Source organism: Astatotilapia calliptera, chromosome 10 (assembly GCF_900246225.1).
Source record: "Astatotilapia calliptera chromosome 10, fAstCal1.2, whole genome shotgun sequence".
Taxonomy (NCBI): domain Eukaryota; kingdom Metazoa; phylum Chordata; class Actinopteri; order Cichliformes; family Cichlidae; genus Astatotilapia; species Astatotilapia calliptera.
In genome coordinates this window covers 14,878,788-14,896,053 of record NC_039311.1, presented here as the reverse complement: position 1 = coordinate 14,896,053, position 17,266 = coordinate 14,878,788, and the positions used below count along the sequence as shown (strand labels likewise).

The window sequence follows — 17,266 nt, the reverse complement described above, 5'->3', positions numbered from 1 at the left end:
TTAGATTTCAAAACAATGACGAATTTTATTGTTTATGATATAATCTGATTTACATTTTTAAAAAGAAATGGGGCTGACAATGTGCTCTTAAACTTATGCTTTTTTAAAAACAAAACAAAACTGCAAACTCATTTTACATTGTGAGTCACATATAGCCTTTGACCTTGAGTGGGCCGGACCAGCGAAACTTCCCTTTCTGTCAGTGAAAAGAAGTTTAACTATGCATTTAATCCCTGGAATATCTTAATATCAGAAAAAGAAATGCAGTTTTGTTTGTCTCAGTTTATCTAAATGATAAACAACATTCTGTAGTAAATGGGGAAAAAAGTCTGTTGGTACTTAAATTGCAAGAAATAAAATTTGAATTGTATATGTGGGGTAATAATATTTATGATAACTGTATAAAAGTACAGTTCCGATTTCCCAAAGCAATCCAATTGGACTCTTAAGCAGTGATTCTGGCTGCTGGCGCTCATGTTTGACATGATGGATGTAAGTCTCATTTGGCTGGACACCACCCGTATTGTAATTTTTTCGCTAGAATAAAGACTTGTAAAAAAAAAAAAAACCCAACAAAACACAACAACCCTACTTTGTCATTCCTGAGACTTCCCTGAGAAGAACTGAATATGACAGCCACAGGCAGAGTCCTGATTACCATACAGTACAATCTGAAGAATATCAGCATACAAAAAAGTAACCTTTCACACAAACAGTTATCCAAGTCACACACTCATTCACTGTCCTCCTTTGAAAGCTGAAGTGCTGAAGTGCAGCCACATGCTTCATCTCCGGTCCCGGTGCCTGCTCCTGTCTCCGTGCCTGCGGTCATCCCACTCTCGGCCTCTGTCCCGGTCATCTCTCCTTCCTCTGTTGCCCCACTCTGCTGTTCTGTGTCGGTCCCGATCATCTCTGGCTCTCCCGCTTGGTCTGTCCCACTCCCTCCCTCCACCACCACCACCTCGTTCCTGCACCGGGTCTACCCCGAGATTGATGGGTTTACGGAAAGGCCTGTCCCTGCCGCCGAACCGCAGCTGTCCGGATTCCTTTTTCCCTCCAAGCCCGCCGCCGAGCCGCCGCGGCACCCATCCTTTAAGAGTCCTCTCTTGCTCAAAATCCACGAACACTTCATGCTGGTCGACCACCAGCTTGTTGGCGTCCCGGCGGGCCCGGACCACAGATCGCTCCTCTTTGTACTCAATGAAGGCATATCCTTTGGAGAAACCCGTGACAATGTCCCGGACCAGCCGGAGCCGCTGGATGTCTCCGTACTTAGAGAACACTTTGTGTAGTTTATCTTCGGTGGTCTGTGGGTTCAAGCGGGACACAAAAAGCGTGAGCAGTGGGTCTCCAACGACGCCTTTGTTGGGCTTGTACCGGGCACCCATGGCCCTCCAGACCGCTCGATCATGGGGTTCCACGTCTGTGCCGTCGATGCTACCAGCTTTCAGCGGGTCGTACACCTTCGCTATCGGACTCCAGTCAGCCATTTTAAACTAGAACGATGGCACAGGAGACTGGCGGGCTTTACAAACAGTTTTCAGGGCTAATATTTCTCTGCATTAGTCGCCAATTACGCGTTAAACCACACCAGTACCGCTGAATCTATTCACTCTTCCAAGTGCATCAACAAAAACATTCCGTAATGAAACGGGGTCCAGTGTGTCACATTTTAAAGTCCCCCTACTCGCCCGACTAAGGATACTAGAGTTCCGCTGTGCTAAGATACTTAGACCAACTTAAAACTTAAATTAAAAATAGATAACGTAGATTAATTATAGCATCAGTCGACAAATTTGCAAGTATGAAGTAAGGTTAATTATTATTAATAATAAATAATACTTTTTATAAAAATAAAAAGTTTATAAATAAAACTTTTTATTCATTGCACAATACTGTCACTTTAAAAATTTTTTTTTTATATAATTACACCATAATCAATAGCATAGATAGTGACAGATTAAAGGCAATAGCATTGTTGTGTTATTAAGCCATTGGTCTAGCATGTGCAACCAGGACACCGATTCCTTGATTCTACAAATCATTCTTCCATAATTCTTTTTGACAGTGCTGGTGGAAAGTGCCTTAAAACTTTTACAGATGTTAGACTGAATCGGACATTGCTAGAAAAAATATTAGAGCCCAACCTGATTCCCTCACTGTGAGAGTCACAGCATCCTGTCAGTGTATGTACTCCCTGATTAATATGGCAAGGAATGGCTTATTTGAATGCCGCTTTTTTCACATCTCTGTAGGTCAGTCTTTTTTAGCTACACCACAGAACTCTCAAATGTGCATTTATCTTGTACACAAACGCCTCACAGCTATACCATACCATCGACAGTCAGCTGTGGACACTCTCTTTCAGCATTTGGTTGCTGTGCACTACGTTTCATTTTGGAGTCATGAGGGACATGTCTCTATTTCTATGTCCAGGACCAAAATATGTTGGTTGTAACAAGCGGTTATTTGAGTTACTGTTGCCTAATAAAATGGGTGGTAAGTGTATAAAATGATCTAAAAAGACTGAATGTCAAATGCTATCCAAGTTACAGGTGCCTGAACACTCTTGGGACAATGCATTACAAAAACATTCTTTAATAAAACACTGAAACCACAACAGCTTCTGCTCCACGGTGAATAACTTCTTACAAAAATTGTGAACATGCTTCACTTCATTTTTCTGTACAGTTCCATCTGATACACATGGTACAGTATCAAAAGGGTTTGGAAAGGTGAAACAAATTCTTCTATGTAGTTTATTTAAAAAAGAACTTTTGCTGCGTAGATGCATCTAGTCTTGTTGTTCTAACAGCATAACAATTATACATAAAGGTTGAGAAGGTGTGCTCTTTAGCTCTGCTCCAGATTCATCATTTTCTGAAAGCCTTTACATATCCTCCACACTCCATTTATAGGCCGCTTCCTGCACAGCCTTTTTATCTGCCATCCTCTGGTAGCGTTTCTGTTCAAAACCATTTGACCTGCAAGACACAAATAAAATAACCCTATTAATTATGATACGACAAGCTAAAAGGCCAAAGACAATCCATTCAATTAGGCGCAAATTTAATATAGACGTGGAAAAAAATGATCACAATTTCTTTACCATTAATGTGCAAAATGACAAACTGATGTGTGTATTAAAAACATTCAATATTAAACTACAGTTCTGTCCTCAACAGTTTTCCTCTGTCACCGATGCACAAACTCTACCTGTCAACTCCGTCCCAGCGGTACCCCGGTGGAATATTGAACCGGTTTGGAGGTGGAGCAGGGCCTTTATATCGAGGTTTCTCTACAAAAAATCAAAACAAACATACAAATAAATAAAAATACAAACAGTAGCAAAAGCAAAACTGCTGCTATTTAAAAGCTTCTTACAAGGATTGACCTGGTGAAATAAAATAAAGTCATAAATAAAATAAAACATATGTAATGTTAAACATCTTGTGTTTTTGTGCCACGGTCCTTTTTACGCCTGCGCATTGCAGCCATAGGATCGCCTTCTCTTTCCTGTTCTCTCAACATGCGGTCAAGATCCTCAAGTGGCTTAAGGGCTTCGCGCAGCGCTTCCTTAAGTTTCTGGTGATGCATCTGGATCTGTGCCAACCTATACATACATTTTAACATAAACCATTGAACCACTTTTATAATTTTTTATGTGGATATAATCACATAAACTGTGATATTTGAAATGATCATGCACATTTACCGTTTTCCCCACTGAGCGTATTTCTCGTCTCTTGCCGCTTTTTCACCAGCTTTCTTTTTCTGTTCATTTCTCTCTGAATTCAGATCCCTGCTTTTGCCACTTTTGTCTCTGAAAATCGCCTGAGCCTTACGCGATTCATCTGGTCAAAGGGGATGAATGGGTAAGTATGTAGAAACTTCATTATTTAATTTTAGGACTAAATAAAATACGACAATATAGATGATAAGCTGAAATGAGATGCAAAGCTGTATGAAGCTCTTCAATCAATGGGTGTAAAAAAATCTTAAGAGAGAAAAGTTGATGAAACCTTCAAGTGGCTGATTGTGTTTTTCTCTGCGTCTGTTCTCCTTTTGCTCTTTCCTTAGAATGTCCACAGAAACCAGGCCTGCCTTTCCACCAGATAGCATCCTTTGGCCCTGGTTATAAAAAAAAAAAAGACAATTGAAAAATATAACATTTGAGTGAAATCAGATTTGACATTAATCTTTGTTCCAACACAGTCTGCTTACCTGTGACTGGCCTGGCCTACGAGGTGGTGACAAATCTCCATCCGAGTCCCTTCCACTCGGTGGCTGCCCCCTGGGTGGAGACTGGTCAGAGTCTGAGCCCCGTTTAGTTTTTGAGGGCCTCCTTGGGGGAGATTGGTCGGAGTCTGAGGCGTTTCCCTTCAGGGGCCTTTTCCTCGGGGGAGACGGATCCGAGTCTGAATCATGTCTATTCTGACCCTTCTTAGCCACCGCTGACCGATGAGGATCCGGTGAGCGTTTTTTACTTAACAAGGATGAGCTGAGCTTGCTTTTGTTGGAGGCTGAATCTGACAAAGACACAGTTAATTTGTTAATTTTCATTTTGTAATGCCTTTTGAACAAAAATTAAAGATTTAGTATTAGATCAAGCTATGTCTTTAAAATAAATTTCAATTCAAAACTCATCTTAAATGGGTCTCTGCTTTTTACTTTTATTCATATGCCACACCAGATTCCACTTTACAATTTAAATGGATCACTGACCTTTACTTTGCATTTTTTCTGACTTTCCTGAACACTGTCTTGGTGGTGACAAGTCTGGGGAGTCATGGCGTCTTCTCCTGGGAGGAGAGACATCTGGAGAGTCGTGACGTCTTCTCTTGGGAGGAGAGACATCTGGAGAGTCATGACGTCTTCTCCTGGGAGGAGAGACATCAGGAGAGTCGTGACGTCTTCTCCTGGGAGGAGAGACATCAGGAGAGTCGTGACGTCTTCTCTTGGGAGGAGAGACATCTGGAGAGTTGTGATGTCTAGTCCTGGGAGGAGAGAGATCTGGAGAGTCATGACTTCTTCTCCTGGGAGGAGAGACATCTGGAGAGTCGTGAGGTCTAGTCCTGTGAGGAGAGACATCAGGAGAGTCGTGACGTCTTCTCCTGGGAGGAGAGACATCTGGAGAGTCGTGAGGTCTAGTCCTGTGAGGAGAGACATCAGGAGAGTCGTGACGTCTTCTCCTGGGAGGAGAGACATCTGGAGAGTCATGAGGTCTAGTCCTGGGAGGAGAGACATCAGGAGAGTCGTGACGTCTTCTCTTGGGAGGAGAGACATCTGGAGAGTCATGACGTCTTCTCTTGGGAGGAGAGACATCTGGAGAGTCATGAGGTCTAGTCCTGGGAGGAGAGACATCAGGAGAGTCGTGACGTCTTGTCCTGGGAGGAGAGACATCTGGAGAGTCATGACGTCTTCTCCTGGGAGGAGAGACATCTGGAGAGTCGTGGCGTCTTCTCTTGGGAGGAGAGACATCTGGAGAGTCGTGAGGTCTAGTCCTGGGAGGAGAGACATCAGGAGAGTCGTGACGTCTTGTCCTGGGAGGAGAGACATCTGGAGAGTCATGACGTCTTCTCCTGGGAGGAGAGACATCTGGAGAGTCATGAGGTCTAGTCCTGGGAGGAGAGACATCTGGAGAGTCATGACGTCTTCTCCTGGGAGGAGAGACATCTGGAGAGTCGTGGCGTCTTCTCTTGGGAGGAGAGACATCTGGAGAGTCATGAGGTCTAGTCCTGGGAGGAGAGACATCTGGAGAGTCATGACGTCTTCTCCTGGGAGGAGAGACATCTGGAGAGTCGTGAGGTCTAGTCCTGGGAGGAGAGACATCTGGAGAGTCATGACGTCTTCTCCTGGGAGGAGAGACATCTGGAGAGTCATGACGTCTTCTCCTGGGAGGAGAGACATCTGGAGAGTCGTGACGTCTTGTCCTGGGAGGAGAGACATCCGGAGAGTACTTCCGACTTCTCTTTGGTGGAGAGATGTCTGGAGAGTCATGCCGGGTCTTTTTGACAGGAGAATCCTGTCCTCTTCTCTTTGAAGACAACTCGGGTGAGTCATGTCGACCTCTGCTTAATGAGCCAGCCTCTGTATTTTGATGTTCTTTTCCATTTCCTTCCTCTGTGTCATCATTTTGATCCACTTTTAGGAGAGGAAGTAAAACTATAGTAAACAACAGTCTTAACTTAATATTGCACAAATCCCCCCCTACTTCTGTGACTTCTTATTTACCTCCAATTGCTTTCCATCTGTTGCTGGTCCTAAAAACTTCCATCTGTTTCACTTCCTCAGGTCGATCATCAATCACCTCAGCAATCTGAACAGTTAACAAGAGATTAAGTTTTAAAACAGAACTTGTTGACATAACAAAATTACCCAAACTACAAGCATACCCATTTAATACAATAGATTAGATTTCAGCATTAAGTAAATGGCCTGTATTTGTATAGCGCTTTACTTAGTCCCTAAGGACCCCAAAGCACTTTACACGTTCAGTCATCCACCCATTCACACACACTGGTGATGGCAAGCTAAATTGTAGCCACAGCCGCCCTGAGGCGCACTGACAGAGGCGAGGCTGCCGGTGTTCCAGATCTACTGGCGTTTAGATCTACTGGCGTTTAGATCAACTGGCGTTAGTCGAACAGATGTGTGGCAGACTTCCGTTTCAGGAGCTGCTACCTACAGACTAGCAAAAAAACGCCAAATGTGTCATCTGTGACACTTGTGAGGTTATCTCAAACACACTCCGTCAGTCTTGATGCTGTTGAACAACAAAATGTTTAAAAATGTGGCGAGTTTACCTAGGGTTATCCTCATGCGCGACGCGATCGCGAAAACAGCAAACAATTAACACCATGCCGATGTTGTTCACAGGACAACAAGAGTAAACGATCGGGAGACTCTTGTTGTCGTTATCGTTCCCCTCACACGGTTTGTTTCTCCGAATTCAGCGTTTTTGCTTCACAACTAAAGCGAGCAGTTTACTTTGTGTGCACTAACATGGACTCGAGTCAACCAGTGCCACCACTGGCCAAGTGCCACAGCCTACAGCCAGATCAACTTGTGACACACATCTGCAGCACGTCTGAATTCGTTTCATGCACAATACATTTGTACCTTTCAATTGTGTCTGTTTGTGCGTCATGCAAATAAACCTTTGAAATGAATGAAATGACACTAATATTTCACTAGTTTTGTAACATCACATGTCGTTACCGTAGTCTGTGTCTTTTCTCTGCGAACAAACATTTTAGAGTTGGTTGTTATATACAGTCTGTATAAGTGTGGTTAATCTAATAAACATTTGTAAGGAGATGGCAGTTACTGTGAATGTACAGCAGTTACACAGTGATTAGTAATAAACAGTCAGACAATGACCCTGACTTTCTCATTCAGTCTTGTAGATTGAATGCACCTTCTGTGGAAAGTGGTACCACACAGTGTGTGTGGACTTCCCCTGTGCAGAAGGCGACTACAAATGTTGTGCATGTTAAATAAACAGAAAAAAGTGATCCCTGATGTCTTTGCTTACTGATTGTTTTCAGTGTTGACAAGCCACATTGCTGCCATTGCATCTTTCAACATGTTTGTGGGTAGATTTGGATGTACCAGGGGTAAGTGCAGCCACTCAGCCTCTACTCAATGTCATCATAGCAAGTTAATCTAGTAGTGGGCTATGGTATTTGGCCACAGGTGGCAGCAGTGGACTGACCTCCATTTGAAACTGCTCCAGCTGCTGTGTGATAGTGGATCTGCTACAAATTGAAGATCATATGGAAGTTTTGGAAATTAACCCTTGTATTATGTTGAAAAACAAAAAAGTGACATTGATTTTGTTGCGGGTCATTTTGACCCATACTGTGTAAATCCACTCAGAATTGTCAAGAAACTGCAATAAAACAATAGCACCTTTATTTTCCATCAGATAAACATGTAGAACACAGACATACAACAGTGACTTTCCATAACTATTTTAGGAACAATTTGGTTTTTCGTTCTTACAAACACGTATTTTGAACTTGCCCAACGTTCTCAGTTTTTCAATGCTCAACATTTTCGATTTTGTCCACATGATGGACAGAATGTAACTGTGTGCTTTCTGCAGATGTACTTCTTGTATTTCTCACAAAAAGTGCTTGTTTTCAAACAGGAATCTTCCTAACTAAGATTTAAAACAAAAGATTTCTACGTCTCCTCCAGTCTCACAAACAGAACCAATCGACACACCTGAGTCACTGACTTTCTTATATCCACTCACTCTCACTGGCTCTGTTTATTACTAATCACTGTGTAACTGCTGTAAATTCACAGTAACTGCCATCTCCTTACAAATCTTCATTGGATTAACCACACTTATACAGACTGCATATAACTACCAACTCTCCAGCCATGTTGATGGATTGCCTATATTGGCTGGAAATATTAATTTCCAGAGAAAGGACACAGACAGACGATGCTTACAGGATGTGATGTGACAACACTAATGAAATATTGACGTGTCATATTTGTCCAAGGCGTATTTCATTGTTATGGAAAAAGAGAATATTAAAATCATGATGACCAATTGGAGCAGTGATTTCTATGACTTTGTGTATATAATTTGGAATTTTGTACAAATGTAGGCCAATAAGGAATATATGATATCATTTCATTCTTTTCAAACAGACACAATTGAAAGGTACAAATGTGTTTTGCATGAAACACTGGGTTTAACAAAAACAACAACATTATCAGTACCCTCAGGTGAGGAAGTACCTTGTTCATGTGTGGTGGCAGCTGGGGACCTATGAAGCCAACACTGTTGTGAGGCATGGTGGCGATGGTGCCTGGGCTCACCACCGGCTGGGGAGATGCCTGACCAGATATGCCAGCGTTATGGTTCAAGTGGCTGTAGTCCCCAGTTTTTCCCACATCTGTGCACCTGATGACATGGAAAAAAGAATATTAACCATGACAAAGCATCAACATTATAACATTAGGTTATAATAATACATTTTCTACAAGAAAAGTGAGAATAAACATGTCTACATTATTAAATAATGATGGGAAAAGTTCTACTGAAGGAATAAGCCTAGAATGTTTAAAAATACCGATGTTTACTCACTTGATGTAGAAGAGGACATAGGCCTGCTGGTTGAGAACAGTGCTAATGTCACTGACTGACACGGACGAGTCATTCATCTGAAACCACTGCTCATTGCTGGCCTGTGAGACAGAATGAGAGAGATGTGACACAGCAGATTCAGTTTCTGAATTGAATTTGAGCTAAAAAGAAGAATCTTATGGTTATATAGGGGTCTTTTTTTTCTTTCTTTCAATGCATACAAAGTAGTTTTCTGCTGAAATGTGTTGTTTATGGTGTTTGTTTGTTTGTACTACGCAACAGCAGCATTCAAACAGATTCGGGCACAGCCAGTACCTTAATATAGCAGAAATAGTGTCCAGTATGACAACTCAATCCAGAGTGAACCAGCACAGCATACAGCCTATAGAGCTGGGGCTCCCCGTGGGACTGCGACATGAAGGGCCGCAGATCCAGATGCTCCAAATACTTCACATCCTGATGACCACCAAACAAAAAAATTCAAACATTACATGCAAATATCCTGTTTTATAATAAAACAAAGCATCTGTCATGTATCTTTATGACTTAAGCAGACACTATTGGCCATTTGCCTTTGTGATTTTGCCTCCACTGAAGTCTGCAAAGCGTTTGAGTGAGATGGTGAGCACATTGGCGCTGCGATGGATTGTAAATCTTTTTGAGGCCGTTACCATTTTGTTGCACCTGAAGGAAACAAACATTCAGCTTGTTGACAAAAATCACACCTAAACACTAAAACTCATCATGGTTTGGCATCTCTTTGACTTACTTGGTGCATTTGTAAGCATTTTCACCACCCAGCTGTTCTGGCTTGACAAACTGCTCCAGAGCTTTGGAGACATTTGGAGCAGTCTATATGAACAGAGAGAGAGAGGAAAAACCTCACACTCCATAATGCAGAGAATACATAGTAGCAACGTCACTTTGAATGTTGTCCAATTACCTTAATTTCCAGAGTGACATCCAGAAAAGGGTCAAATGTATCTGAGACAGCTTTGCAGTTTAAACATTTAACTGAAACAGAAATCAGTGCTATGAGTATCACACAAGCTGTAAGACATAAAAAGACAAATAAAAGAAAAATAAATCAAACCTTAAAAAACAGTGACTTACCTCTGGATCTTAGGTACCCGCCAAACACTTGATGGATGAAAGAGGTTGCCTGCGTTTGCCTGTCCAATCTATAATAAAAAGATAAAGCACAAAAGTTAACTAATAAGGACAGTGCAACAATTAACTGACTGACCATTTATTTTTTAGCATTTTGGAACCAGACAATCACTTTACAGTATTCAAGTAGCAGAAAAGACAATAGGAGGAATTGGAGCACGATTAATTACTTAAGAGGCCATCTGCTGCTACACGGGAAGAATTGATTTGATGAGAATTGACACTTTAGGTTCTTAAAAAAATAAATGAATTAATAAATTATTTTTAGGAGTCTAACAAGAAGCACAACACTCAGCCCAGTGCATCTGTTAAACGTGTAGTTTTGGTTAAATGTGCACATAGACTTCGAAGCTCTATAGTAACACATAGAAAAACCTGGATTTTCTGAATTTTGCTGCTGCAATAATAGCACTAATGCCATTAGGGTGAATAAGAGATGACCTGAGGGGTTGAGTGCTCCTGCTCACACTGCTTACCCTGTTGCCTCAGAAGAAATCTATACTAGACACTAAGTCTGGCAGCTCTCTGCCATAATCCCAGACACCTGTTTTACTACACGTTTAAGCCGCTTCTGATCTTTTCAAGCCCTGTTACCAAAACAAGCTACCACACCCAGTGTAAGAATACTTTCTGTGTTGGAGCAGTCAAGTTCATTAAAAAACTTGATATAATAATGAGGTATTATATCAAGTGGCTTGCCTAGTATGTAAACTGAGGTGTCAGTCAGGCAAGAGACTGAGGAATCTGCATTTCTGAAAAATACTCTCAGCAATTGAAGCATTAATAGTTAAAAGGAACTAGTATAAACTGCACTTCCTGAAAAACAGGATAAAGGATTTATTTCATATTCTCCTACTGTCACGGTGTTACCTCTACGTAGCTAATTATGGATCTTACTACATAATAAAGTGCAAACACTGTCAAGCCCAAGTAAAAATATTTTTGTGTGTTTAACTTGTTTAGAATGCATGCAATGTAAAATGACACTCACTTGGTTCCAGGTAAGCAGGACCTTTGCATAGCATCCACTGTGCACCGCAGGAATTCATGAGCATCTTCCTGGCTTCCATAGCGGAAGTGGTTTGCAATCCCTGTGTGAGGGGACCGAGGAAAAACAGAACCAAAAAACAAAGCAGGAGGTGAATTATTGTAAAGGATACCACAGTTAAATGCAAGTTTACACTTATTTAAAAACAGAATTCAAAATCCCTCCAGATTATTTCCCTCCAAAATTACAAAAGGTAAACAGTCACACAGCGCCTCCTATCATTAAAATATAGGTAAACACTTTGCACAGAGCACAGCAACAACAGTCATCCACTTACACCCAAGCTCATTGAGTACACCAATGGGCTTAATGACATTCCCAGAGTTGGTAAAAACCTGAATGATGTGGTTTTGCATGGTACACATCATACAGAACCCTGGCTCATGACCTGCAGCAGAGACAGAGACAAAATACTGAGTGAGTAAGGAGTGATACAATGTGAGAATCAGCGCAGGACTGCGTAACACCACTGTTGGTGAAATAAACTTACATGTTTTGGAGTGCTCCCGCGTCAGCATGTAGTTTGCTAAAGGAGGGGTGTAGCTGAGACACTGCAGGGCTGAGTTGAGGAAGCAGGTGTTCCCCATGTTCTGGAGGCCTGCACCAATGAGGTGAACCTGGGCCCAATTTAGGCTGAGCCGATCTGGTGAGAACAGCACCTTCTGGGGCAAGTCAATTCCATCGCCACTGCTGATCACTGACACACAGAGCCACAATTATTACTAAAAATCTGTTTCAATACATTTTAAAAAGGAGATAATTTAATGCCACCTTACTTATACAACCACACACTGGCACATGGCAAAGTCATGTCAGGACATCACAGTAATAGCTACAACTATTAACAGTTATATAATGTGATTCTGGCCACTGTGAAAAACTCCTAAACAGCCTCAGGAAGAAAGATAGGACAATTTGCCTTCTCCTTTGTTTCTGCTAAACAAGTTGGGCTGCCGGTCTTTATATAAAAACAGCAATTGCATCACGAGCTGAAGTGACTGATCATGCAAAGCTGGATGCATTACATAACTGGATGAATGAACGGAGAAGGGAAGCAGCAACACAACACCCACAAAAGCAGTTGTCAAACTTGTGTGAAAGCAGAAGCAAAAAGATTAGCTGTACGTTACTAAAACCAATTCTGACAAATATGGGTAAATAATGGCTAAAAAGTGTGGTTCCATATTTGCTAAAACTGGTTGGAAAACTATTCTGTCTGACAATAAAAATCTTCAAACAGCTTAAAAAGACATTTTGAAAAAAAGCCAGGCTTTGCTCTGACCTTGGTCCTTGGGCTGGTCCTCAGAGGAGGGTGTACTCTGAGGACCAGCCCCTTGGTCCTTGGGCTGGTCCTCAGAGGAGGGTGTACTCTGAGGACCAGCCCCTTGGTCCTTGGGCTGGTCCTCAGAGGAGGGTGTACTGTTGTACACAGCAGCTCCAGGTCCGAGTCCGGCTGACTCGTGGTCAGACTTTTCTGAAGATCTGTCAACTATGGTCATTGTTCATAGCTGCATTAGGAACATAGACACATATGTTTATGAACTGAAAACAAAACAAAACAAAAAAAACAACAACAACTCATTGTTATTTTGGAAAAAGGGAAAGGGAAAGAAAACTTAAATACTACATCAATCCTACACTGGTTAGGTAGCAGTACAGTGAGTTTGGACAACAACAACTAAATACAAAAGCCACATTAACAGATTATACCCAATTTCGCTGTGCAAAAAACTGCACAATGACAATAAAAAGCTCTAAGTCTCTTATAGCTTATAGTTAAATAACGCTATATTAAACACTGCCCTCATACCATCGCCTAAACTTTCAGCAAACAAGTATCAGAAATTGTGTTAGATTGGATGATTTGTTTACATTCAAAAACAGACTAGCATAAGTGAGAGCCAAATATTAGTTTTTGACCGTTTGTTTTTATTTGAATCATCTTGTCAGATTCCTTTTAAATAACAAACACCAGTAGACAAGAGTAACTTTCGACATCTAATTTAACTCTGTCCAACTAACAAACTTAAAATATCGACAAAAATTAGTGTTTAGAAAACTCAAGAGGGGAAATGCCAGATAACCCACTCGACCGAGGAAATTTCCAAGTCGGAAGCACGTTTACAACAGAAGCAGCTGTTCCCTCCCACCTGCTCTTACAGAGTGGCTCACATTGGCTAAATGACGGCTGCTAGGCCTTTAACACGCAGCGTCGCAAAACCTCAAGAAAACACACAAAAAACCCTGATCATATCAGACGGAGAGCAAGTTGAGAGCTTACCAGTCTTGTCGATTTCCGAGATGGACTGACGCGCACTTAAAGAAGATGCAAAAACCATGGAAACCACATAAACATATTTGTACATTAACATAAAGCTGTTGCACACACACACACACACACATATGAAGAGAGAGAGAGAGTATGCATAGTATGCAAACGGCTACCAAACAGCCATCATAATTCGTCATACAATGAGAACAGAACAAATCAACAATTGTTATAAACACTGTTATAAACACTGAAAAGTTATAAACACTGAAAAGAGTAAAACAGAAATAGAAACAATGTCCTAGTCAAGAAATAACAAAAGGATTCAAAATTACCGTCATTATTTCTGATCTCGCTTTAATCTCGGTGCACATCACTAAATAAACAGACAGAAATAAAACTTTGTTTTGTTGTCACAAAAATCAGGTCTGTGTGAATGATTAATTGTCACTGCCATTAAGCATATTTTATAGAATTTATATGCAAAGTAAACAAGCTGTGAAAAAGAGACCTAACTGGAAAGATTTCAGAAACTGTGAAACTTGTAAAATATGTGTACACACACACACACACACACACACACACACACACACACACACACACACACACACACACACACACACACACACACGTAGGAAAATATTTAGTATACACATCCAGAAATGCATATACTATTATATATTGTACATATATTTATTAGTTTCAGATGTAGCCATTCTTGTGTTTTGCTTGTTTACATTATTGTATTTTGCACAACTCTGTTGCTTGTGAAGCTCGCACACAAGAATTTCACTCACATGTGCTGTACCAATGTACCTGCACATGTGATGTGACAATAAAAGTGATTTGATTTGATTTGATTTGATTTAACTGGAATCACTCCAAAGTAGTGGGTTAAAAAAGGGGAACAAGAGTCAACAGTCTACGTTTCACCCTTTTTAGGATTCCTCCTCTACCCGGACACACCTGCTAAGATGGAGACCACATCACGTGAGGCTTTCTGCTTCAGGCCTATCCCAGACCAAGATCCAGGCAAAGGTCAACAGACTTGGCTCACCCTAGAGAGTAAACTCATCATGTCTGTATAAAGATAAGACTCATTTATGATGGCACGCAAGGCTGTGGCTTTCTGTTCAGTGCATGTGTGTGTCTTGGAAATGGTTTGGGCAGTGTGCTATGAGTGAGAAGGCAGAGATGGTAGAGATTATAAAGGTGATTTTGTGATTAAAGCTTAGATTTTAAAAAAAACCCTACACTGCCATTAAACTGAAAAACACTGTAATAAAGTATTTAATACCTCAAATAGAACATAAGAAAGACCATATAAGGTTAAATGTGAAAATGCTGTTATAGACACAGAGCATCTGGAGGAGTGATATTGTTTTCTCTGCTGTGCAGTGAAATTCCTGCCACTCTTACTCACAGACACAGGATTGGATTGCCCTCAGCAGTAATTATTTGTGTATGTGTTCCCGTGTCCTTCACACAGCTCTGCGACATCCAAAGCAAATGATTTATATTCATAAGAACATTTCATCTCATTTATGTATAAAGTATTATTCTCTCAAGATTAAAATGAAAAAAGCAAATAGTGTAATACATGTAGTATGATCAAGAAAGTAAGAAAGTTTATTTATGGAAAGTGTGATTACTGTTGATGAAATTCTGCCTTTAGCAAAGTTCTGATTACCCTTCAGCAGGCTGTAACACACAACAGGAATCTCACCATTCTCCTCCTGCATCCTCATGATAAACAGGAAGAGGAAACAGACGCGAGGACAGAGAAGTGAGAGGGAATGAGCAAGAAGGCAACCGTGATCACATGTCAGCAGCAGCAAAAAACGAACAGGAAACAGCCCAGATGCAGTCTCAGTATCAGAAAGACTTCCCTCCCCCATCCTCCTGCCACAGGAGGCGGACACCTGCTTTCCCGCAGCCTGACAACATTGGCATTAACCCTGCGTTCAGGTGAGAGCAGGTTTATCATCATCACAGTGTCCTTCATGTAGGGAGCAGCTACTCTGTGTCTGCGTGCTCTGATTCTTCTGATTCACAGGATCAACTTCAGCACGGTCCAAAGAGAGACTTACCCAGGCTGGCCCATCGTGAATGTCGGGTACAGTGGAAGGCAAAGACCAGCTAAGCATGACTTCTAAGTGGCAGTGGAAATCATCTTGCATGTTTGCATACATGCATGATTAATATTAAATGTCAAAGTCATATTTAACAAATGCTTGAAATTTGTCTTGTCCCAGCATGTATTCCCAATAATCATACAGTAATAAACACAAACCAGTGGAAAAAAGCCTCAGTTTTCAGTGTGTTTGACGTATATGTGTTTGCACTAACTTCATTGTCTCTTCGTATAAATAACACTACAATTGACAGCTTACTACTCAGAACATACTTGGAAATAAAAGTCAGTTCTGCCTCTTGTTTTTTTCTGGTACATTAGAGAATTACCTTTTAATGAAATAAGAGATTCATTTCCCGTCATCTTTCATATTGATGACTTCAGAAATACTTGTGCACAGTTTAAGAATCCACCCAGTGACCCATAACCGAAAGCTGATTGACCTCACTGGGCAGGACCGAGGATCAGATGGCTGAGTAAGAGCTGAGTAAGCATTTGATTCAAATTCCTGAGTTGCATGTATATGGAAAAAGGAGTAAATGTGTTTGAATACTGAGTTTTCTTCCCTCAAGTATAAATCTTGCACAACACATCATTACCAACTCTGAAAACAGGGGTCACATGAGGCTACACTGGAAAACTACCCAACTTGGGAAATCTTAAACATGTTGCAACACTTTGACAAACAGTAACACCTTAGATTTCAAAACAATGACGAATTTTATTGTTTATGATATAATCTGATTTACATTTTTTAAAAAGAAATGGGGCTGACAATGTGCTCTTAAACTTATGCTTTTTTAAAAACAAAACAAAACTGCAAACTCATTTTACATTGTGAGTCACATATAGCCTTTGACCTTGAGTGGGCCGGACCAGCGAAACTTCCCTTTCTGTCAGTGAAAAGAAGTTTAACTATGCATTTAATCCCTGGAATATCTTAATATCAGAAAAAGAAATGCAGTTTTGTTTGTCTCAGTTTATCTAAATGATAAACAACATTCTGTAGTAAATGGGGAAAAAAGTCTGTTGAGACTTAAATTGCAAGAAATAAAATTTGAATTGTATATGTGGGGTAATAATATTTATGATAACTGTATAAAAGTACAGTTCCGATTTCCCAAAGCAATCCAATTGGACTCTTAAGCAGTGATTCTGGCTGCTGGCCCATGTTTTGATAGTGCTGGTGGAAAGTGCCTTAAAACTTTTACAGATGTTAGACTGAATCGGACATTGCTAGAAAAAATATTAGAGCCCAACCTGATTCCCTCACTGTGAGAGTCACAGCATCCTGTCAGTGTATGTACTCCCTGATTAATATGGCAAGGAATGACTTATTTGAATGCCGCTTTTTTCACATCTCTGTAGGCCAGTCTTTTTTAGCTACACCACAGAACTCTCAAATGTGCATTTATCTTGTACACAAACGCCTCACAGCTATACCATACCATCGACAGTCAGCTGTGGACACTCTCTTTCAGCATTTGGTTGCTGTGCACTACGTTTCATTTTGGAGTCATGAGGGACATGTCTCTA

General features: G+C 40.9%; 1 protein-coding gene and 1 pseudogene across 1 annotated transcript; both read right to left on the bottom strand.

The window, feature by feature from the left end:
- On the bottom strand, window positions 1-1,771 carry LOC113030796 (U11/U12 small nuclear ribonucleoprotein 35 kDa protein-like). The gene has a single exon (XM_026182514.1). It carries the CDS (start codon window positions 1,488-1,490, stop codon window positions 786-788), a length of 705 nt encoding a protein of 234 aa, XP_026038299.1. The 5' UTR covers window positions 1,491-1,771; the 3' UTR covers window positions 1-785.
- An 807-nt stretch (window positions 1,772-2,578) lies between these two features.
- LOC113030516 (BUD13 homolog) lies at window positions 2,579-12,835 on the bottom strand (annotated as a pseudogene).
- Between the last annotated feature and the right edge of the window lie 4,431 nt (window positions 12,836-17,266).